Source organism: Bufo gargarizans, chromosome 2, assembly GCF_014858855.1.
Source record: "Bufo gargarizans isolate SCDJY-AF-19 chromosome 2, ASM1485885v1, whole genome shotgun sequence".
Classification (NCBI taxonomy): Eukaryota; Metazoa; Chordata; class Amphibia; order Anura; family Bufonidae; genus Bufo; species Bufo gargarizans.
In genome coordinates, this window is record NC_058081.1 from 557,586,420 (window position 1) to 557,612,626 (window position 26,207).

Here is a 26,207-nt window from a genome sequence, read left to right on the forward strand (position 1 = left end):
TTTTGTGATATCCACATAACTGAACAAACAAGGATAGTACAGGAAAACATATTTCGGCCATAGGAGCTCAGCCTGCACTAGGAAGGTAAAAGCAGGGTTCCTCCTTTTCAAATAAATATCTGAATGCTTTATATCAGGGCAATAGGACATCACGCTCATAAAGCAACCCCCTAAAAATGACCTGATCACTACAGGTCCGGTTGATAAAACATCTAATGATCACATAATGATGATAGATCCCCTTCTATTATTCACACATGTCCTAATTGGGTTATTGGAAAGGGGTTGTTCAGATGGCCCAAATCTTAAAACCCTGTACTGTCACGTAATCCAAAATATCAGGTCCAAGATGCTGTGATCTGGAATACTGTTAGATGGGGCCCTCAAATGAGATAACCAGTCCCTCTGAATATCTGTTTATGGAGGAATATGGAATCCTCTATGAATATTTTTTTTTTAACTTAACAAAAATGAAAAAAAAAAAATTATCCCATCAGAGCTATTAATTTGTTATTCAGAGAAAGACAGGTACTGGGGTAATAACCTTCTAAGCCGGTACCATCCAGCAAATTCTAATTTCCTTCTAATAAAAAAATAAATAAAACATTACTATGGAATGCTTACAGAGTCTCCATCTTTACTGCCATCATCGATTCCTGACCTCCTCCTTGCAAGCTGTTCTCGTAGTGAAAGAGACTGGAAGAAGAGGATGAGAGGCAGACATTACATCTCCTACACACTACACCAAAATGCTGCGATGACTAACAAACTCAAGATGCTTACCTCCTGACTGGACATTTCCAGCTCTTCCTCCAGCACTGCTACCCTTTCAAGGGCCACTCGAAGGCGCTCTCGAACCTGTTGTAGTTGAAAAAAAAAAAAGAGGAAATATACTTTGGGGTTATGAAATATAGTGACAAAAATGTCAGATGGAATCTCCTTGGTTTTCACGTTGTTACATTTTATGAAGGTGGATTTACAATCATAATGTGTAATGTGGGCCAGATGGAGAGCAAAAGGGTATATAAGCCCAGGATCCTCCAACTAGTTCCCTCAAGTACATACATTCACAAAATAATAACGCACCAAGCAGAATATGGTTCAAGACCACAAAAGTCTAGGTTTTTTGTTCAAGACACCACTGCAAACGTAGGTAACAGTGGCTGGCTGACAATGGCAGGATATGTAATGGGCACCATGACACCAAATTTCCTTCTGCTAAATGCCTGGAAATAGTCTGGGCAGGGACAGGACGTGTCATGAAGGCAACACCTGTGTCTGGATGCTGGACAACGAAACTGTGGGAGCTGCTTGTGTTTGTTGGTGAATCAAATGATCCTCTCTACTGGTGGTCTGTCTGGGCCATGCAGAGCCTGTTCACTTTGTGTACGTGCCCTCACATAGGAGATGTTGGGAGCAGTGACTAACAGCTAGGTCAGAATAGCCTAGGTCATGGGCATTTAGTCAAAAAGACCATCCTGCTTCTCACAGTCCAGTGATGCACCCCCTGTCAAAGTCTGTCAACTGGGTGAAATGGTTTCCAGTGCGTTAAAGAGGCATGTCTAGCAGTCAAGAATCTTTCGACAAGAGGTACACTATCCAAAAGTAGCCCCTGAGAGCCCTTTTATAGGGCAGGAGGGGAAGCACTTTATTCCCTGTTGTGGCAAGACCCAGTGTCTAATCAGACCACACCTGTAATCATTTACCTGGGACATAAACACATGCTGAGAGTTGCAGCAATCTGACATTTCTATCTGGGTGTGTTATGTTTTTTGATAGTGAGTATGATTCCAGCCTTTTTATGCAGTTAGACATGGAACTTATCCACTAGTTATATGAAACTGTACTTGGAAGGAGGATACCACCATTTTTTTGCCCAGGGACCCCATCAATCTTGATCAAGAGCAAAAATACAATAACAAAGAATAATGTAAGGTAAGCATATTGCTCACACACAATATTTTATGGAGGTGCTTTACACAAAACATTAGAAAACTGCATAACAATTCCATAATACCCTGATATTAATGAAATGACTCCTTGCAGAACAACATTTTCTATAACAGAAAAGTGCAGGAAGGGGATTTCAGGTTCTGTGCTGAGCCCACACGTGGCAGACTTTCTTCCACCATGGATGTCACCACAAATCTGCAGTGAACCTGTGGCAACCCCAAAACAAAATGCACAGGTAATACAGATAGTGCTACAGATTCACTGCAGATTGCAGTTTTATACACTGATAGGGTGAAATCTGCATCAAAATTTGTGACAAATACATCACAGTTACATATTAGAAAATCCATGGCATGGTTGTTTTTCCATGCAGAATTTTTCTGCAGGAGCAATACAGTTGAAAACAATGTATTAGGAAATTGTTCTTTTTTGGCAACGTTCTTCCAATTTAAGACAAAAGCTTAAAAAATGTCAACTTAAACTTGTCTAATTGAAAATCAGCCAGCTAGGTAACATTAAATGCTGGAAAATAAAGAACACTTTCCTACCCAGTTGCTGACAATTCCTGTATTTGATTTGGCGTGAGTGGCATTCACACGCAGCGGAAACAAGCATTTTATGCCCTGAGCCAATATTCATGAAAACTAGCTCTGTACCTGAGGCTCTGAGCCAACAGTCATGACAATGAGGCCTTATGTTTGACTAGGGACCTGCCATCTATGAAGTGGCTGAGAGCTGACATATGACATATGAATTGATGGCGCTATTAATTTGTTCCTTCGTCCCATGCCTCTAGGTGCTAGGAGCAAGGTAGGCAGTAAACATCAAAGGGTGCTGATATGTACTCTGTATCCAATTAATTTGCCGTCAACTTAAATGCAGCTTATTTAGCTGCAGAACTGAAAAAAACCTGTCTCTATAGAGTGAAGTCCAATATGCTTTTCATTGTGATTAAAACATTCAATTTTCCAAAAAGTTGAGGCTCTTAACTCAGAAAATCAGGGAACTTACAAAGTTGAGTTTCTGGGAATAGAGGACCAAATTTTGGATGCAATTGGGCAGAGTTTGGGTAAACTCTGCCTTGTCCTGAACCTGAAACTTTGTCAGTACTGTAGTCAAAACGAAAACAGAGGGTGACCCATCTTAAAAAGCATGTTCCGTGACCCCTATATTGATGGCCTATCCCCATGATAGGTCATCAATAGCTGATCAGTGGGGGTCAGACTATCGGTACCCCCGCCGATTAGCTGTCTGATGAGGCCACAGCCTGTACGGCAGTATGATGCCGTACATTGTAACGCGGCTGTGTTGGTTATTCCAGCCATGGCCCAATGACTTGAATGGGACTGAGCTACAACTATGCCATGTGACCAACAAATGTGATGTCACTCTCCTAGGAAGAGGCCACAGAGTTTACCAAGGCGCCATGGCCTTTTCAAACCGCTGATCGAAGGTTGTGCCGAAAGCTGGACTCCCACCGATCAGACATTGATGACTTCTCCTGATGATAACTCATTAATATATGAATCCTGGAAAATTAATTTTATGAAGTAAAAGAATTAAGCTCTGAGAGATAAGCAGCAGTGGAGATACATCTTTTCTCTTTGCTATGCTTTCTCCACCACTGGTAAGTCATGGCCATCTTGCTGCCCGTCTCTGGAGCTGGTGGAGAGGTGCTGGTGGAGCTTTCAATATGTGCTGACAAATAATTAATTCAGATGTCCCCAAGAGTATGGAGTAGTTACTCAGGATCTTTTGGGGCCCATTTATTTCTAGTGGTATATGGTGTGGTTGAATTAGAGGGGATAAATTATGGATAGGGAAAATGTTAAGTGAAAAGCTGGACCTTGAACCCTTATTATAAGCTATAACATTTTTTTATCCAATGCAATCAACTTTGGGTTGTATACCGCCAGTTATCATCTGTGAGGAAACCTGGTATTGAGTGTTACATTTCCTTGCAGCGCTGCCACAGGAAAAATGAAGCATTACACAATCTCAACTCAAATCAATGGTCTATGTGATGATGTGAGACAAAACGGGATCTCCTAATCACGAGGCGCCCTTTATAAACACTCTCCTTTCTGACCAAAAGATAAGCATCCTAAACAGAGGGCCTAGCTCTTTTAATTCAGAATCCCCTGATAGGGTATATGAAAATGAGGTTTCTAAACTGGACAATCCTTTTAATACATATGAGAAGTTCACTTTTGTTTGAGTCTGTGATATTTTTCCTGAAGTTATAAAAAAAGGCAATCACACTGTCATCTGTTTGAGAGGCCACCAACTTAGAATCTTCTTACAGATTTCCATAAATCTATAATTCAGTGGAGTTTAAAGGGGATGCCTCACCTGAACAACCCCACAACAGGACATATGAATGTGATAAAAAGGGAGTCATCTACTACGAAGTTCCTACTTTAAGCAAGAGCATCTAATACTACATTTCTTGAGATCTTTCCATGAGTGGTCACAACGAGGTTCCCCAATAGATAACAACTGATTGTTAGGGGTTGAAGAAACCTGGACCACTGTGATCAGGCTTCATTCTAAGAAGGGGAAGTCCAAATAGGACCACACATTTGCTTTATATAGAGTCCCTTCATTTTATATATAAATGGATGTCTGAGAGAGTGAGAGCAACAATGTGTGGCTGGAATTTCCCTTGAAGCAACAGATAATTGGGCTCTTTATGTAGGTGCAATGGTTATCACTAAAATTACAGCCTAATAAATGGGTAAGCTGGAAGATCTCCAGAGACTGTAGACACCATTACCTTTTCATCAAGAGCCTTGTGATGCTCAAAGAGGGACTTTAGAGCTTTCAACACTTCTACCTCACTGGAGACACCGGCTGGTGATTGTGCCTGCCTCTTCACCACAGTCATCCTCAGTGAGCGCTCGTGTCTGGACACCAAACATTCCAAGTGTTCCAACAGCAGCTGGAATGGAGATGGAGAAAATTATGAGTTAGATGAAGACAGAAGCAAAGCAGAACACAAAAAAGCTATTGCCTTTGTGCTGAAGACATTATCATAACGGCAAGCGATTGCCATGCCGCAATATCTGACAGTGGATATATCTAGTAATCATTCTATGCCAGCAGCCTGGCACTGCAATAACAGATTCAATGAGTGAACAGTCTGTTCTGTACTTACTTGTACTCGAAGAAAATATAATCTCAGTAGACCAAACACTTTTTTATTAACCTCCTGCATGTCTGATATCAAAGACTAACAGCTTCACAATGCACTGAGGGATTAAAATTAATGGCTTCCTGAGGACTGCGCCACAAGGGACTGCTAACAAAGATGACAATATTTAACATGAAGCTACTTTTGCAACCCCCACAGGTGCTACTGCCATTCAGGTCACTGGCATTTTCTAGCGTTTTTCTTCATTTTGTGAATTCCAACCAGGCTTTTCTTCCTTTAGACCAGGGCTCCATGGGGACTATATGGCAGGTGATTTTTGGACAAGCGTGTTCACATAGCATGGTATTGTATTGCATATTTCATATTCCCCCATAGTGTCTCACTGATATTATGCAATATCACAGTTTTTTGGAGTTTCTTATATATAAAAAAGGCACCTCCCCTGAATCATTGCAAATCATTTATCTCATATGATTTTGCAATTGAGTGAGGTCATATACGGTAAGCAGTCCTTTCACTGCCAAGGAAGAAACTCGTGGCACTTAAGTAGCCAAGAATGTATCATTTCTACTGTACTAACAACTCTATCTCAGGCTGTATAGCAGCTAGAAATATAAGCCAGCTCTTGTTTTAAAGCTTAGAATATAAACTTCTAAATATGTCAGTTCCAGCTACATTACAGCTGGAGATAGAGGTGACATAGGAGCTGCATATACTTGCAGCTTTCACTCCTGTTCACTCCGGTTTATAAAAGTTGAAGGTTTAAAGCTTAGATTCTTAGAGGCTATATGAGAAGACCTGGCTCATACCTGTAGCTGCTATACAGTCTGAGATAGATCTGGTTGAAGCAGCTTCACACACATACACACACACTAGCTGAGGTTTCATTTAATGTTTGTGTGTTTCATTAAAATATATCGACAGTATCCACTATAACAGTGACATCTACAGTACCCCACCCCCTTAAAAAGTGACCTCCCACAGCCCCCCACCCCTTAAGACTGACCCCCCCACAGTGCCCTGTCTCCTTATTTTTGGGACCTCCACAGCAGCCCCCCCACTTAACTTTTACCTTCACAGCAGTATGCCCCTTTAACAGTGAGTTCCACAGCACCCCACCTCCTTGACAGTGACCTCCACAGGGCCCGCCCCCTTAACAGTGACCTCTACAGCACCCGCCCCTTAACACTAACCATAGGTTACAGTCCCCTTAACTGACCTCCACCATTCCCAGCCCCCTTAACAGAGACCTCCACAGCGACTCCCCCTTTAACAGTGACTGCCACAGTACCCCGCTCCCTTAACATGAACCTCCACTGTACCCCGCTTCCTTAACAGTGACCTCATAGTGCCCCGCTGCCTTAACAGTGACCTCACAGTACCCCGCTGCCCCTTTAATAGCGGCCTTCACAGTCCCCTCCTCCCTTAACAGTGACCTCTACATTGCCCACCCCTTTAACAGTGACCTCCACAGAACTCCGTTCCCTTAAAACGTGATCTCCACAACACCCCGTCCCCTTAAATGACCTGTACAGCACCCACACTGACCTCCATAGCGGACAGTCCCCTTAACTGTGACCTCTACCGTTCCCTGCCCCTTTAACAGTGACCTCCACCATGCCCACCCCTTTAACAGTGACCTCCACAGCATCCTTCCCCCTTAACAGTGACCTCCACAGCGGCCATCTCGTTATTAGTAACCTCGACAGTACCCCGTCTCCTTAACAGTGATTTCCACAACACCCCTCCCCCTTAACAGTGGCCTCTACAGCAATCTACCCCTTAACACTGACCTCCATAGCGGACCGTCCCCTTAACTGTGACCTCCACAGCAGCCTGCCCCTAGGGTCCCCAGAGGTCCGGTTTTAGGCTGGATAGTCTGGCTTTCTAACTTTCTGTCCTCCGTCCGGCGCAGGGCCTGGACGGACACAGGGATGTGTTTTTGAACAGCTCACTCTCAGACAGCAGCACTGTTCTGTCTTAGCGTGAGCTGCTGGCAGAAATTCACCCTCCCTCCACCCCTGCAACTGACAGACGTTGATTTTTTACCTTCATTTTTTCAATCCCCGGCAGCTGCGGAGTGGGAGGGTGCGGGGTGTAACTGGGTCAGGGGCACGGCTTAGCGGGACCTGGGGGCAGGGTTTATAAGTTCGTCTTTTGAGGGTGGCCTAAATAGCCACCCTACCTGCCCCTAACTGTAACTCCACAGCACTCCGCTCCCTTAACAGTGTCATCCACAGTGTCCTGCCCCTTTAAAGTTGACCTACAGCAGTGAAGAAAAATGGCTGGGTTGTTATGAAAACCTGGTGTCAAAACGGTGTGTATGTGGAGACTAAGGGCCTGCAAGCTTATATTGGCTGATAAGGGACATGTGACCAGACTTCTATTGGCTAATGCATTTTTGGGGAATATCTCGGACACCCAGTCTAAAACCTTCCAGGACACCTAATGTACCTGTGTGCCAAATTTTGTGATTGTAAATGCGACGGTGTGGATTCCTTTACCGGAAATACACATATATACACACACATACACTCAGCTTTATGTAAGATAGATAGAAAAGACTTAAGTCCATCAAGATTGAACTTGATGGACTTAAGTCTTTTTTCAACTGTAGTAACTATATATACTAATATGTCTTTTTTCAGTGTTTTGCGGTCCGTTTTAAAAGGATCCGTTGTTCTGTTTTTTGTTTCCATTGTGTTTCCGTTCCGTTTTTCCGTATGGCATATACAGTATACAGTAATTTCATAGAAAAAATTGGGCTGGGCATAACATTTTCAATAGATGGCTCCGCAAAAAACGGAACGGATACGGAAGACATACGGATGCATTTCCGTATGTTTTCAGTTTTTTGGGCGGACCCATTGACTTGAATGGAGCCACGGAACTTGATTTGCGGGCAATAATAGGACATGTTCTATCTTTTAACGGAGCGGAAAAATGGAAATACGGAAATGGAATGCATACGGAGTACATTCAGTTTTTTTTGCGGAACCATTGAAATGAATGGTTCCGTATACGGAACGCAAAAAACGGCCCGCAAAACGGAAAAAAAAAAACGGTCGTGTGAACGAGGCCTAAAACTAAACATAATGCACCTTTGCAGTAAGTCTTAAAGGGGTACAGTATTCCAGGACTTTACTACAGATGGCCAATCCACAGGATAGCCTATTCATATCTATATTGGAGTGGGTCTGAGACCCTGCGCCCTCATCAAACTGCAGTTCTGCAGTAACAGTGACACAGAAAGTCGGTACTACACAGCTCTGTCAGTTGTATAATGAATGGAGCTGCTGACTGCAGCACCGCTCCCATTGAATTGAATGCTGCAGTAACCAGTGGCATCCCCTGCACATGGGATGGAGCTGTCTAGGTCCAGTGTCAATTTCTGGCACTAAAGCTACAACAAAACAGCTGATCGGTGAGGTCATCAATAGTAAAATCCTAGAATACCCCTTTCAGGCATCAGGGCTGTGGAGTCAGTAAGCCAAAGTTCTGACTTAGACTCCTGCATTTTATCAACACCGCCTCAGGCTCCTTCATGAATGGCAAATAATTTAGCAATAAATTTCCTGCATTAAAATACTAACATCAGACTTTTTATTACTACCATAATTATTGAAATACTATTTCTGAAATTCCAGTAATTTTATAAATTAATCTGCAATGCACTATGCATTTAATAACTGGAAAACACAACACTTAATAATTGTAAGAAATCTATGAATAATTCCTAAGAAAATGTTATAAAAGCTCTATATGCAAGTACTGGAAATGCACTGAATCATGTGCTAGTCTACATGGGAATAAAAGAAAAATGTAAAAAGTGGAACTGCTATATTCAGTACTGGTCATAAAAGGGTGGTCTGGTAATAAATAACTTTTCACAGGTGCCCGCATCCTGCCTCTGCTTTGGGAAGATTCATATTTACCTGCAGCTCCAATTCTGTGCACTGGCCATAATGTGTCCATCTTCCAGTGCTCGGCTTGTATACTTCCTCCCTAGCATGGGCATGATCATCTGCTCCACTGCAGCCAATGACTCCACAAGAGACACATCATAGCTGAAACCTTTGGCTGCCAAGGAGCAGGTGACCATACCCATGCTAGAGAGGAAGTAAACAAGTCGTGGACTGGAAGATGGACACAAGGGACCCGTCACGCAGGACCAAGGTGGCGGGGAATAGGTATGCATGATTCTTTCTATAACAAGGGCATGCTGCGGGCACCTGTGAAAAGTTAGTTATTCCCAGACAACCCCTTTAATACTGTCTTCCTATTCTGTCTAGCAGTTCTGAGATGACTACAGGCATGCCCAGTAGTAAAGTCCCACCTCTGGTCTTCACTACTGAGCATGTGAAGCACAGTTTCAGGCATTGTAACTAAGGGACTTGGAGCAGCATGAACATACCTAGTATAAGGGAAAAGGGAGAACAAAGGAGAGGTGAGAACGCATTTTCTATCACCACTAGGACACCCTACTTATTATTTATTGTATAAAGAGAGGAGAGATCACAGGAGATGTGATAACTGATTTTCTATTACTACCAGAATAACATGCTTATCACTGTTTATAGTATAAAGACATAGGGAAACACAGATGAGGTGAGAACTGATTGTCTATTACCATTAGAAAATCCTACTTATCACTACTATAAGGTACAGGAGAGAACACAGGACAGGTTAGAACTGATTTTCTATCACCACTAGAGCACCTTGTTCATCACTGTTTATAAAGGGACCCGGACAGAACACAGGGGAGATAAGAACTGATTATCTATCACTACATGAACACCCTGCTTATCACTGTTAATAGAATAAGGACAGGGGGAACACAGGAGAGGTGAGAACTGATTATCTATCACCACTTGAACACCGATCATATCACTGTTTATAGTATAAGGACAGGAGACAATACAGGAGAGGTGAGAACTGATTTTCTATCACCTCTAGAGCAACTTGCTTATCACTATTTATAAGGGACCCGGACAGAACACAGGGGAGGTGAGAACTGATTATCTATCTCCATTAGAACACCCTGTTCATCACTGTTTAGAGTATAAGGACAGGGGAGAACACAGGAGAGGTAGGAACTGAATTTTTGTCACCACTAGAACATCCAGTCTATCACTGTTTATAGTATAAGGACAGGGAAGAACACAAGAGAGGTGACAACTGATTATCTATCACCACTTGCACTGATTATCTATCACCACTTGAACACCGATCTCATCACTGTTTATAGTATAAGGACAAGAGAGGACACAGTAGAGGTGAGTACTGATACCTATCACCAATTGAACATCAATCATATCACAGTGTATAGAGTAAGGGGCAGAAGAGAACAATGGAGAGGTGAGAACTGATTATCTATTACCACTAGAAAACTCTGCTTATCACTGTTTATAGTATAAGTACAGGATAGAACACAGGAGAGGTGAGAACTGATTATCTATCACCACTTGAACACCGATCTTATCACTGTTTATAGTCTAAGGGGCAGAAGAGAACACTGGAGAGGTGAGAACTGATTATCTATTACCACTAGAAAACTTTGCTCATCACTGTTTATAGTATAAGTACAGGAGAGAACACAGGAGAGGTGAGAACTGATTATCTATCACCACTAGAACACTCTACTTATCACTGTTTTTTTTATAAATCAGGGCCTTAGATTGATAGAACATAAAATATATGTATGAATAACATTTCAAAAAATTAGCATGGGCTACACAGCTATTTGAAGTAGCAAAAATTCAAATAGCTATCGCCGTTGTCTTCCTATGTAACATCAAATTTACTTATATTTGCTGCGCAGTAGAAGAAAATCTATTGTCTTCTGCTGTTAGCCATTTTAGCCATTGATTATGCTGACTGTCATATTTTTAGTAGGTTTATTGACAGTTTTGATCTCCTCTCTATGATCTACTCTCTCACATACCTCCAGTTCCATACACAAGTGTGAAAGATATTTGCTGCTTGTCTTAGCTGCCAATTGTAGCTTTCATGCTCATCTCACATCCAATCTACATTACACAGATACCACTAGATCCAGTTTATCTGAACCCACCTCCCCATCCCACTATTGGCATCCACGTTGCTGCCGGATCACTGGGTGTAATCTCCCTGTCTTGTTCTTTGATAAGTCTTCACTGAGGTAATTTCACAGTGAAAACACACAAAGCTCCTTCCAGCAGTCTTATTTAGCCTGTGGCACGCTGTCATCCACATTTACTGTGACAGGCACTTCCTACGTGTCCTCGACTTTGATGCGGCACTATGCCATGGTATGAAAGCGCACCGTGAAGTGTGTTTATTTATAGCGACTTTCTAACCTAACAGAAAAGAGGGCAGCCTATATCATATGGGTCGTTAACTCCTTACACTGCTGTTGGAGATGAGTGGCAATCACTACCGCGCAGTCGCTCACCAAACACAAAGGATTGTGACATCTTCCACTGCTCCCAATATACCATCTCCCAAACGTGTTCATAGTTACCCCCGTTTGTCTCATTAATGAATAGGAGAAGTAGCAAGCAGCCAGCGAAAAATAACGATGTTACTGGTACCAGTCGTTACTGAGGCCAACTGCACGCTTCCTCCAGTCGTGTCAGGTTCCTCGGCTTCTTGCACAGCATGAGAGTTGACAGAATTATTGGCGTGTCCCTGCTGTTGCAATTATTTAGCTAGAAGCGGCAGCTTTGCATAATTCCCAATACATGACACGTCCCAATAATTGTTGCGTCACATTGCAAAGGGATCTGAAAGATCCTAAAAGTGGGACATGTAACCTACTGGTGTTGGCCACTGTTCAAAATACATTTTTCCATAAAAAAGACAGGACATTGATTTAGTAATGAAAATGCTTGGGTTCCATGATAATTTGGCCACCCATAGATCACGGTAAAATTTAGTAATTAACTCAATATGTGACCTGAATGTTTTCATAAAATAGAAAGAGGGCACGCGCAATCTGGTCAGAATTTGTGAGACTGTCTCACAACTTTTTACCCCATAGGGAAACCACTGTCCCCTTGTGGACAACTCCCCATCCTCTCTGCCTCCAAGCTCTTCTTGTAGTACAGGATTGGCCTCTTAAAGGGCGAGTCTGCCAATTTCAAAATATTAACATTGACTATTAATATTGACTGCAGGCTCAGACTCAGTTTTGGGTAGAATTGTTAAAAATGTACCAGTTCCAACTCCAGCTTCAACATTAAAATAGAGGGTGACCCATGAAAAAGTAGCCCACCTCCAGCATTACTATGACAAGATGAACGAGTAAGTGGATTGTTTTTTTAATTACCCGCAAATAACAAAAGATCCTGAAAGTGGTCCCCGTCCATGTCTATGCATCTTTGGGCACGCCGGATTATGTTGGCCGATACTGCTTTCAGCTCTTCAACAGTGATGCTGCAGAAGAAAAAATGTCCTGCTCTTTCCAACCAGATGGGGCAACATGCCGCACCTCACAGAACTCACTGACACGGGTTCATGAACTGTTTACGGAGGAGCGAACTGTGAGCAAGGGGTTATGGCCACCATGTTCCCCAGACTTGTCCACATACGATTTTTATCTGTGGGGAAATTTAAACCAGAAACTGTCCGCTAACAATCCACATCCCCTGGATGAACTCAAGGAAAACATCACAAACACTGTCCGCAGCATCACTGCTGAAGAGCTGCAAGCCGTATCAGACAACATAACCCGACGTGCCCAAAAATGCATAGATGTGAACGGGAACCACTTTCAGCATCTTTTGTGACTTGTGGGTAATAAAAAAAATACAAAAAAAATCCACTTGCTCGTTTATCTTGTCATACTATCACTGGAGATGGGCTACTGTATATTATGTGATGTTGACTTTGACTTTGGGTAAAAGGGGTTTTCTGGGATCCTTAGGATAAGCCATCAATATCAGATCAGAGGAGGCCCGATTGTTGGCACCGCTGCCGATCAGCTGATGTTCAATGTGCACCTCATTCCATCTACCTGCTGTACATAAATGAATTGAATGCTACATCACAGCAGTGCCGTTCAAGCTGAGTGACCACTGAGGTCTGTGATTGGCCAAAATAGTCATGCGACCAAGCCACTTCTTGGCTGGGAAAACAGCAGCGTAGGGACCGCAGATAGGCGAGTGTTTTTTTGATGTTCAAAAGGGACAGGGGAGGGCCCAAGAGGTTGTCAGCTCCAAGGCCAGACAACCCTTTTAGTATTCAGGTTAGTTAATGTTATCCCCTATCCATTCAGCTATCTCCAGAAGTCCTATAGAAATTAATAGGGTGGCTACACACGTACAACCGGCCTCTCTCGTTACTTCAGGGGAGCTGCAGGGGGTACCGGGTCACAGTTTTCGTGATCAGTGAGGGTACCAGTGGTAGGACTTCCACTAATCTGATAGCTATAACTTTAACTAACCAGAATACCCCTTTAAGCCTTATGCTCTGGAAACATACAAGAAACACCCACTTTGGTGTAAATTTGCACATATCCCGCCTCCTTTGTGGTAAGCCCCAACCTCTTTCCATTACTACTGGCAGCTATGTAACCCAAGATGAAAAGTACAGTTACACATTGCATTAAGAGCCACAAAAAGATTTTGGAAGATAAAGGAGATCCCTCAATATCTTGAAGATGTGAGACTGAACTGCTATACCACACAACATTAGGGAAGAAGTATGGTGTTGTTTATGACAGAAAGCAGCCATGATTTTCTATTCCTGTATAAGGTCCCCACCCCCACCCCACCACTACCTCTTATTGTAATAGTTCTGTTGCATAGAAGCAGACAAAGCAAGACACTGGTGACAATGCTACATCTTCCCTGGACTGGGCTTCAAACGGGGGAAGGCATATGCAAAACCCATCCAAAAAGTTGTTTTAAGGGTGTTCCTGTTTTTTTGGCATCTTACCAGCATGGGGATTAAATATCTCAATTTTGACTGTTTACAGGGGTTTTCAAGTACTTGGATATTTATGGCCTATCCTCAGGATAGATCATCAATATCAGATCGGTGGCGGTCCAACACCTCACACACCCACCAATCAGCTACGTCAGGCAGCTGCTGCTACTGGAAACTATACAGTGGATGGGGCCAGAAGGTCAAGGTTCCATCCAGTGTCTAGTGGTTGTGCCTGGGTACTGCAGCCAATTGGTAGTGGTGTTTGGTATTGGACCCCCACAAATATGATATTGATGACCCATCCTCAGGATACATCATCAATTTCCAAGTACCATAAAACTCCTTTAAATGTTGGTAAGTATGGAGGTTCCTAATTATGCATTACCAGAACAGAGGAGATGACCTTTGCACTAGAGAAGTAAAAAAAAAAAAAAAAGTGATTTTGTTTTTCAATTGTTCATGAATTGCACTGTAGAAGAGGGCACAGCGGGACACTACACCTTTAAGTGCTAGGACTGAGGATCACTGAGGGTCAGTGATTGACATAACCAGGCATGATGCCCCTGATCAATAGCCATCTAGAACAGGAGACTCCTTTGTATGGCTTCCGGTAAATGAAGAGATGATAATTTGAGACAAAAATAGTGTTGCAGCTATTTGGCATTCCTCATAAATCATCCTGGATTCAGGCTTTTCAGACAAAACATAAAAAATTATATATCCGCTCATCTTCAGCTTCTGAACTAAAGCCTCAAGGGCAAATATGCCCCAAACAACTCAGCTGAGGAAAAGAAAGGAATCTGAATATACAGGCTCCTTATATGATCTTGTGTTTTGCTATGAACACCCACTCAACTGCTCACATAAGGGTGTTAACCACTCCGCTGACATACCTGACAATTAAATAGGCATGCATGGTTTTATGGGCCGGGTGAACTAAATAATGTAAGCTCCGGAAGTCAGCAACATATCTGCACTGGAGATTTTAAAGCCTACCTTTCAATACCTTGTAAAGATCTGAGACAAGGGCACAATCAGCCCAGAGGGCAATACCAACACTAAATCACAAATGACACATTTATTTGGGCGGAAAGGGCCGCAGCGTTCTACTACTGATTAAATATTAGTGGTGAAACAGTTTTCTTTGTGTCCAGAACATTTAATGGAGCATAAAACCCAAAGTTCAGAGATGTCAGATATTCACACCTATGTAAAAGTCTTTCTGGATTTGTGGTCAGTCATCCTATCGAAGAATATTCTAGCAATCCTATGCCCTGCCTGACATGGCTGATAACAGGGAACAAGAGATGGCATTCATGTTCACAGCAAACAGCTCAGCCAAGCATTATGTGCTGCCGACAAGTGATTTTAATACCTACATTAAACATACAATCACTGACAAAGCAGCTTGTTTGTTGGGTGATCACTGGGCATGTTTGGCTGATCATTGGACCATGTACTGAATGGTTCTTCAATATCAGGTCGGCCAAGTCCTGGAAATCCCCTTTAAGGAGTCATCAGGCAGGGAAGGAAGGGGATGAGCAGGAGACTATGATAATAAAAGGCTATGTTGTCACTACTGAAGGACTTCTCCGTCCATGTCTACTTCAGTAGAGAGAGAGAGGAATACAGACTAAGTCACTGTCATACTTCTTTGGCTGTGGCTTTTCGCTCATGAGAATAAAGGAGCGGGCATGTTGAAATCCTACCTGCCCTATCCTACTGGTTGCCTCCATACACAAAAGATCATTGGTAATCCCACAATTTCAGAAAACTTTAATCATGAAGTTCGTTATCAAGGGAAACAACATTTGAGAAGCTTAAATGCAACCACCCAATTGAAGGAGGTCCATCAATGAGACACTGAAGAAGGTCCATGCTCCAAAACATTCGTAGCTCAAAATGGTTTAAAGCTTAGTCACAATCATCTTTATTACAGGCTATGCCTGTAATGCACATAATATAGGTTCTTCAAGAAGTACAGCACAGAAAATATTTTCATAATGTCTCAGTGAGATAGACAGATCCAGGCACAGCATCTATCTGTCTATCTATGAACACAAATACAAATAATATGCATGATGATATCTTTACTTAAACGCTCATTTGGTAGATATCCTGTTTCCTCCATCTGCTGGCTGTACCAGAACTTGATGGTGCTGAAATAGGAGGAGAGGGAAGTGCCAACCCCTTTACGGGCAGCCTGGCCTTCCAATACCCCCCCCTCTATAACCAGTCCCGAACACTCCCACTGTCATCTCCCAACTCACCCGAGTGTTGTTTCTTTCTGCTTTCAGTTCCGCAATCTCTTCTTCTCTCTCCAGAAGTTGCTCGCGACACAAGTTCAACTCCTTAGTGAGGGCTGCGAATTCCTAGGAAACAAAAAAGCAATTTATGAAAAATCAAAAGCAGGACAAAAATGCATGTTCTTTTTAAAATAAAACTGCTTACAAAGGTGTAGATTCCAGGGACACCCATCTCATTCCTTCCAACAGTTTCTATGTTATTTAGGAGATAATTTTGTACACTATCCTGAATTACTGTGAAAATGTCTCCACATGCAGCGGACACGGTTTAAAATGTCTTATGGAGGACGCAATGAGGGAAGAAAAAAAAAGTGAATTTTCTGCCAATTGCACGAAGGTGAGGAAGAGATGTGAGAGCAGCAGTAAGATCACACTGGCTGCTTTGTGTAGCTCTGGTCTCAGAACGCTCCCAGGGGAATCAGTCCTACACAGACCCCCTTTAGCACACTGCCTGCTTTGTGTTACTGGGCACCTCACTAGACCTTTTCTATGGTATTTTAGATTATTTATTTTCTACCACCTTTTATATGGACAATCACCAAATGCTATGCAGTATTATTATGCAGTGTTAGTAACCCTTCACTTGTCCTCCACCATGGAACGTAACTGTAGGCCATGGAAATCTGAAACCCTTAAAAACACCTTAAAGGGATTCTGTCACCTTGTTTTAGCTGCGGACATGCACGGCTAGATCGCTGCTAGCATGTCCGCAATATACCTGTCCCATAAAGCGGTGTCCTTTTATTACGTTTAAAAAAATGATTTTAGAGATATGTAAGAGCCTGGTAAGGTGCCCAAGGGGCTGTACTAACCTTCTTCCTGCCAAGCCACGCCCCCCTGTGAGGGAGCCCAGCACCACCTGCGTCCTCCGAATCTCCTCCTTTCTTCACAGTTACATTGCCGTAATCTCGCGATGCGCGAAATAGCGCATGTGCAGTTCCTTCCCTGAGGCTGATGCCAGCACAGGGAAGGAACACTATACCGGCATTGCGCATGCTCATCACTGGGCACTTTACCAGGCTCATTTACATATCTCTAAAATCATTTTTTAAACACAATAAAAGGACACCGCTTTATGGAACAGGTATATTGCAGACATGCTAGCAGCGATCTAGCCGTGCATGTCCGCAGCTCTATAAGCTAAAATGAGGTGACAGAATCCCTTTAAGGAACACTATCATAATGCCATAAGTGTATGTTTCCCCAGTACATATTTTGCAGAGCACAATCCATAGCAGATTTTGTTGTAGACCTGTGGCAAAATCTCCATGATTTTGCTGAATAATTGCTGCACATTTCACCCTATGCATTGAAATCTCCAGCATAAATTAACATGCTACTGTATATGCTGCAGATTCCTCCCGCAATTCTATGGCAGAAAACTGAGGATCTCCATCCCAACCGAGCATACCCCAAATATATTTGGTGTGGAAAGGTGATTATGGAAGAGGTTCTGCAGCAGCTCAGCTCTGAAATACCAAGTACATTTTTTCTACAATTCTGAGAAAGGATGTTTTTGTGGGGCAGAAGGGCAGCAGCGGTGATTTTCATGAAAACTACTTTTTGAAAATATGATTCTGAAACATCCGGCACGTTGATTATAATGTACATTGCTGCAAATGAAGAAGAGAAGCTTAATATCATTCACTAGTTCTCAGTGGATAGAACATTGGGTCTTTAAAGAGGATGAGGAACAGACGAGAAGCAGCAGCCTGGAAGATGGAGAAGATGGAGCTGGAAAGAATAAGAAGCTGCGGAGCTGAAGCAAGAAACAAGGAGGATAATGAGGAGCCAGAGCCAGGAAAGAGAAGATGAGCTGGAGCAATAAAAAAATAGTATGAGAGGCAGAACCAAGGCCAGCGTATGGAAGGAGCAGAAGAGAAGAAGCTGGAGGAGAGTAGGAGGAGCCAGAGCAAAAGGAGAGAAGTAGAGGAGCTGACGCCAGAAAGGAGGTAAGAAAAGGAGCCAGAATCAGAAAGGAGGGTAAAAGAGGAGCAAAAGCCAGGAAGCAGGAATAGAAGATAGAGCCAGAAAAGATGGGCCAGAGCACAGAAGGAGGCTATGAGAAGAAGCTAAAGGGAGAATGGAGGAAAGAAGGAGAGGCTGGAGCCAAAAAAGTATGGGAGGGAGGAGGAGATAGAGCCAGAAAGGAGAACCGTAGGAAAAGTTGGAGACAGAAAAAAGGGGAGAAGAGGAGAAGCTGAAACCAAAAAGAATGAGAGAATAAAGGAGCCAAAGCCAACAAAAGAGGTAGAGGAGATATGAAGCTGCAGCTAGAAAGTAGGAGAGGATGAGCCAGAGTATAGGATGTGCTAGAGCCAGAAAGAAGACAGAGAACAGAAGGAAATTGAGCCAGAAAGAAAGATAAAGATAGCCATACACATGATATTACTGTTGGTCAAGTGCCTGTTCACCCAACAGCCATCTTGATTGAGCATGCATATGTATGGCAAGATTGGTAAAGCATGTATACGTAGTGAATAGGGAGAGTTGTGAAAGCCAAAAGCATTGGGCGGCTGAAATCCAACTTGCTTGTTCCTATTTTCCTGTATATCTGCTGTGGGAGGAGTTGGGAGACCCTATACACATTAGATGTATGGCTGAAATCGATGGGTTTAGCCAACAGAGATCTAATATGTATGGCGAACTTAAAGGGAACCCGTCACCAGTTTTATGGTGTCCTAAGTATGGCAACATAAATAAGTGACTGATTCTCTTAGCAAAATGCTGGGTCACTTTCTTTAATTGACCCAGTCAATCTGCCAACATCTTGTATTGAAAAGCTCCAGCTGATAATGATGAGTCCTGAAAATTCATGAGCTCCTGACTCTCCCCACCCACCTGCTGCTGAATGACAGTTTGTTTCCATATGAATCAGCAGCAGGTGGGCAGGGCAGAGGCCATAGCTCTGAATTAAATATACGCTGGACTCAATGACCTCACGCCGGACTCGACTCAGCTCATTAGCATGCAGCATCTTTGTGTGTATATTATGAGGTAATCATCTGTCACACCAGTGAGTGAATACATCTAAGGTACTTTTTAGTAGTTAATGATTGATTAGAATCTAACTAATTATATACAAATATCCACATGACAGGTTCCCTTTAAGAGGTGAAGCTGGAGCAAGAAGGATGGATAAGAAAAAATGCCATAGCCAGTAAGAAGTGTGAAAATAAGAAAAGCCATCTAGAAAAAATAAAACACGAAGAACAATACCCAGAGAACAGGAAAGGAGCAGCCAGACAGAAGGAGTTGCTGAAACCGAAGTGAAAGAAGACTAACCAGAAGGGAGAGGGAGCTGCAGCCTGGAAGGAGAAAAGGACTAAGGACAAGATACTTGTAATGATCGGGTTGATTTTCCATATAAAATGGTTCCTACTTTTTCAAATATTGTTCATATATTTCTACCATAGCTAATAACTTGCTGGGATCATGGCATCTAATCAGTACCACACGATAAAATTTAAAACTAATCCTATATCTCAAGAACAAATGGAAACGGCAAAAACGCCTTGATTCGTTCTCGTCTTAACTACTGCAACGCATTACTAATCGGTCTCCCTCTCACTAAACTCTCCCCCCTTCAGTCTGTCCTAAATGCTGCAGCCAGGCTCATCTATCCATCCAACCACTACAATGATGCTGCTAGCCTGTGCCAGTCACTTCACTGGTTGCCCATCCACCACAGAATACAGTTAAAACTTCTCACCCTCTCCCACAAAGCTCTCCCCAGGGCTGCACCCCCATACATCTCCTCCCTCATCTCCGTCTACCACCCTACTTGTGCTCTCCGTTTTGTTAGCAATCTAAGATTAATAACCTCCATAATTCGAGCTGCACCTACAAATTTTCTCGAGCTGCACCTACTCTCTGGAATGCTCTGCCCTGGAATATTAGGTCAATTCACAACTTCTCCACCTTCAAATGTGCCTTAAAAACACATCTTTTCAGGCAGACTTATCAAGCTCCCTAAAATGACTTTTTCCCGACTAAACCTCTCCCCCACCAACTCCTCTGGCCTAAACTCGATCCTCTAGTAGTCCCAAACCTGAAGCAGATCGTCCGGCACCACTCCTGTCAGTTCAATAATGGCTCGAATCCTACTTATCACAATCAACTACCTTATGTGTCATCCCCAATTACTCATAGATTGTAAGCTCTTGCGAGCAGGACTCTGACTCCTAGTGTTTCAGTTGTATATATTAGCCAGTTACTTTTGCTTTGTACATGAACCCTATGAATTTGTAAAGCGCTATATAAATAAATATTATTATTATTATTATCATTATAAAAATTGCATATTTGCATAAAAGGGACATTTTTACTCAACTGGAGTAGGGTTCCCAGGTGTAATCCAATAGGCCATATCCAACGACATGGATGCATGGAGCAGACCACAAGACTTTATTAAAAGCTTCCTTCCAGACACAGTTTGGTTATTGATTTTAGGAAAGAAGATTCCTTCAGTTTTCAGGTTATGTTGTAGCTATGGCACATTTTTACACAGGGAAATCATGTCTTCTGTATTTTTTTTTTTATTTCCTGTTTTATATAATATCATTTCTTAGCCATGCTGAGGCCATAAGTTAGAGTTTTTGACCAGAGCAATTATTAATGCATAATAATTAAAACTGAAGATATAGGGAGGGTAAAGGAGTAAAGGCCACCATTTAACAGCAAGCAGGATTGTGTGTCATTGGTTAGAAAGCCAATGACGGATGTGCCTGTGTAATAAAACTGATAGCTACATAGTACAACTTGTTTTTTGTATATTTTTTATTCTATTTTCTTTACAAGATCGTGGGGGCAGCCATCTTGCCCAAGTTGCTGCAAGATCAGTTATAACTTGCTTAAAGGAGTTGTCTCACTTCATCAACTGGGGGGGAGCAGCTAATAGCAGGCCGTGATGGATGAGCCTTCCTAGCATCGTGGGAGACGCTAGCATTGCAGGCGTCGGTCAATGTTTTGATCCGCGCAACAGAGAGATGCAGCGGTGGCCGTGCGGGTATCAGGGGCGACACAGGTGCCGGGAAGTGGGTAAGTATAACCTGTATGAGGTGCAAGGACATTTTGGGGGGCAACCCCTTTACCATTGTCTATGTAATTAGGGCTGAAACGATTACTCAAATTAATCAATTAACTTGACACAAAAAAACCTTGAATGGAATCGATGATTCGTTTGTGCCATATGACCACAGAGTGTGAGTGAAGAGCTTGCCATTACTCACGCTCCGTGGTCATCCGCCTGCTCGCACAACGCTGCTTTGGATCCTGACGTACACACATGTGAGAGCTGGTGGCATTGGGGGAGGAGCTGATGGCACTGGGTGGGGGAGAGCTGAAGGCCCTGGGGGAGTGGAGCTGATGGGGCTGGGGTGGGGGAGAGCTGAAGGCACTAGGGGAACAGAGCTGATGGCACTGGGGGATAGTGGAGCTAATGGCACTGGGAGGAACTGATGCACTTGGGCTGATCGCACAGGAGGGAACGAATGGTGTTGGGGACTGATGGCAGGGGGGCCGATGAGTTTTTATAAAGGAAAACAGTCTATTCATTTTTTCTTATTAGAGTACTCAATTAATCGTAAAAATAATAAGCAGGATACTCGATTACTAAAATAATCGTTTGCTGCAGCCCTATATGTAATCAATGCCATTTGTTGAAGTGAGGCAACCCCTTTAACAGCAGGAAACAAAACATAAGAAAACCAAGTAATATAAAAAGGGATTCGCCTTTATGGAATAGCTTTGTAGGCATGCTTAAAGTGTAACTGTCATTCTTTTTTTTATTTTTCGAATGTGTACGGGCAGTGATACTGACCATTTTTGTAATATACTTTAATTATTGAAATTGTACATTTCTATTAGAAAAATAGCTCTAAAGTGGCCCACTTTGTGCCTTAGCAACACTCCTCTGTCTTCTGTTTGCATAACTGTGCACATTTGCTCCACACTGACTGTTATGTAAACAGGAGACAGAGGAGCGTTGCTAAGGCACAAAATGGGCCACTTTATTCTTCTATTAGAACTGTACAATTTCAGTAATTAAAGTATATGACAAAAATGGTCAGTATCACTGCCCCTATATATATATTTAAAAAATAATAATAAAAAAAACGACAGTTGAACTTTAATGTCATGCAGTGAGAGGGAGGAGAAGCTGAACTGTCGTCAATCTACTTTTATCAATGGGGTGATCCTGCGCTAGCTATGCATAGTTGTTACATTTTACTGTTAGGCTGAGTTCACACCACATTTTTGCCATCTGTTTAACGTGTACAAGAAACTAATATGTTAACGGATGCCTCAGACAGATGCCATACAGTGACAATAGAACTCTATGGTGAACAGATACCAAAATAAAATGTATACATTAACGTATACAATAACCTATCTGCAGGATACAAAATCGTGGTATGCTGTACTTTCGTACTCTCTTTTTACAACGTATCCATTCACATCACCATAGCAAAATCGTGTGAACCCACCTTAATGCTACCTTGTGATGATAATGAGATGACTGCTAATTCTGCCCCACTGTAAATAGCACAAGCTGAACACTGGCATGTGTGTTATGGCTGATTTATATGGTCCGACCTGCAGCCAGTTATCAGGAAGGAACATTCCTTGCTGACAATTGGTTGTTCATTCAGAGGAGGTAAAGCGCTACATTTACATCCTACTGCCATCACTCGTCCCTATACAGAATCATTGTTACTGGGTAGCAGATCACTGTTTAGACAGCACGATCTGCTGCCCAGAAATTATCATTTACTTTAATGCATTAATGACTGATTCACCCAATGGGCAAGCATTTCGCTTGTTCACCGGGTGCTTGGTAGCACCTTTAACCTGGCTGATTAGCGTGAATGAGCGTTCATACAAACATTCGTACACGATAATCTGGCTGATCATCAGAAAGTGTGAAGGAGCCTTTCATCTACAGTAAATGCTCGGGATAGGTCATCAATAACCAAATCTTTGGCAGACCAACACCCAGCACCCCCACCGATAAGCTATTCTTTGAAGCCATCATCGCTGGAACAAACACTGCATAATTGAATGGGAGCTGAGCTGCAGTAATCCAGTGCAAGTTGCAACCACTAAGCTTTGAATGGAGCTGTGCTTCTGGATCCAAAGTGTTGGTCCCAAAGCCGGCCACTGCAGGGAACAGCTAATCTTTGGGGATGCAAGGTGTCAGAACCCCACCAACTTGATACTGATAACCTATCCTGAAGAAACCGAGAAAACTCTTGTAATTGATCTTACACATCTGGGCAGGTTCAAGAACAGTCACAACGTTTCTAGTGATGTGATCTGTAGAAAGTTTTCACATAGCATATTGCTATTAAAGCTGTTGTCTGATCTGGACAATCCCTGCTTGTAAGAAGGGTCCCTAGACAATAAGCTGAACACAAAATGTCCCCTTGCTGGATCCTCCACCAATAAACTGGAAATTAAAAAAGAGTTGACTGAGATATTTAAAGGGTTTTCTAAGAGTTTCTACTGATGACCTATCCTCTGTCGGACCCCTATTAGTGTTGATCAGGCACCATAGTGCTTGGGGGCTTGGGCCGAACACATCGGGATGCTCGGGTGCTCTACCGAGCACAATGAAAGTCAAAGGGAGAACCCGAGCATTAAACCAGGCACCCCCTGCTCTGAAGAGGGGAGGGTGCCTGGTTCATAGGAAAAGTTCAGAAATTGATGGAAACACCACCAAAATGGTTCGGGAACAGCATGGGGAGGATGTCTGGATGCATCTTGGACTCCCAGGTCGCTGCTGGGAACAATGTTGTCCGAGTAGGACACCACTTTTACAGACTGACAATAATACACACAAAACCAAAGATAAAATCGATTTTAGAGGAAAAATTGTTAGGAAACATTCTTTCCTGTATATTTACTTGTATATAAAGTGCAAGTACTGCCAAAAATGTTGTTGGTTTTCGGAACTGGGGCCATGATTAAGAGGAATGGCCGGGAGCATCCGTATTGCACCGCTAGAGGTGGCGGCGCAAGACGAACCACAGCGAAAGCATTTGCAAAGAATATTTTCATTAATCAAGAACGAAAGTCAGAGGTTTGAAGACGATCAGATACAGTCATAGTTCCGACCATAAACGATGCCGACCTGCGATACGGCGGCGTTATTCCCATGACCCGCCGAGCAGCTTCCGGGAAACCAAAGTCTTTGGGTTCCGGGGGGAGTATGGTTGCAAAGCTAAAATTTAAAGAATTGACAGACAGGCACTACCAGGAGTGGAGCCTGCGGCTTAATTTGACTCAACACAGGAAACCTCACCCGGCCCGGACACGGAACGGATTGACAGATTGATAGCTCTTTCTCGATTCTGTAGGTGGTGGTGCATGGCCGTTCTTAGTTGGTAGAGCGATTTGTCTGGTTAATTCACATAACGAATGAGACCCCTCCGTGTAACTAGTTACGTGACCCCCGGCGGTGAGGATTGTGTTGACCAGACTCTAGGATAGTGAGACTGGACTTGTAGGTGAGGGTCTGCAGGTGAGGTGACCCTGTAAAACATTATATGTGTGGGCCTGCACCTGAGTTGACCCTATAAAAGATTATAGGTGAGGGCCTGCTGGTGAGCTGACCCTGTAAAAGATTGTAGGTGAGGGCCTGCTGGTGAGCTGACCCTGTAAAAGATTATATGCATGGGCCTGCAGGTGAGCTGACCATCGAAAACATTATGGGCGAGGGCCTGCTGCCGCTTTGTTGACTCTAGATAACTTCTGGCTGATCGTACGTCCCTGTGATGTCGACGATCCATTTGGATGTCTGCCCTATCAACTTTTATGGTACTTTCTGTGCCCACCATGGTGATTCTGGTGAGGGAGCCTGAGAAACGGCTACCACATCCAAGGAAGGCAACAGGCGCACCAATTACACTCTCGGGGAGGTAGTGACGATAAATAACAATATAGGACTCTTAAGAGGCCCTGTTATTGGAATGAGTACCCTATTAAATCCTTTAACTGCATTGGTCAGGGACCGTGTGATGTTACGGGACAGATGTTGGTGTAAGGTGGGCACACGTTACACTGGAGATGTGGCACTGGTAATGTCACGGTCAGAAGTGGACACCGTCTATTGAAAAAGTACACTGTATGTCACTGATACATTTTTTCAGCGCACACATTACACTGCAGATGTGGCGCAGATAGTTTAACTGTCCGCAGCAGACACCGTCTACAGAAAAAGTGCAGTGGATGTCACTGATATTTTAGGGATGCGCACACTTTAAACAGGAGATGTGGCGCGAATAATTTAACTGTCCGCAGCGGCCTATTACACGGTATTTAGCGCAGGATGCGCTAAAAATATATATTGCTGCTGTCACACGCAATAGTCCTTAAAAGGACTTTTGGGTCTCTGAAAAGTTTTTGGTATAAAAATCTTCCTATTACACTCCCTACACTGTCTGCCCCTCTCTATGCACAGCTCTCCCTAACACTGAGCAATTTAGCGTAGTCTGCGCTACAAACATATATTGCTGCTGTCACACACAATAGTCATACAAGGACTTTTGGGTCTCTGAAACTTTTTGGTACCAAAATAATATTAAATTACACTCCCTACACTCTCTGTCCCTTCCTATGCGCGCCCTGACTACAAATGAGCTGAACATCCGTTCCGGCCCGGCCAATCACTGTAATGCCAGTATCCAACATGGCTACTGGCATTCCAGTGAGGACAGTACTTACCTGCCACTTTACTGGCTGCGTAGCAGCTGCGAAACATGCGGGAAGGAGACTGTAGCATGGCGCCCAAACACATGTGGTACTCGGCCGAGTACCGCCATGTGCCGAGAATCGAGATCACTAATAGATGCTGATGACCTATCCAGAAGATAAGTTGTCAG

The 26,207-nt window shown here is 43.1% G+C and overlaps 1 protein-coding gene across 6 annotated transcripts in view; it reads right to left on the reverse strand.

Moving 5' to 3' along the window:
• The window catches only part of PPFIA3 (PTPRF interacting protein alpha 3), a 116,523-nt gene that overhangs the window by 58,919 nt on the left and 31,397 nt on the right, over positions 1-26,207 (reverse strand). For all 6 annotated transcript variants that reach the window (XM_044281616.1, XM_044281617.1, XM_044281615.1 and 3 more), the window contains exons 3-6: positions 16,288-16,389; positions 4,730-4,894; positions 784-858; positions 625-696 (exon numbers count right to left, since the gene is read on the reverse strand). In XM_044281616.1, the coding sequence (XP_044137551.1) occupies positions 625-696; positions 784-858; positions 4,730-4,894; positions 16,288-16,389 (414 nt within the window). The remainder of the gene's footprint in view (positions 1-624; positions 697-783; positions 859-4,729; positions 4,895-16,287; positions 16,390-26,207) is intronic.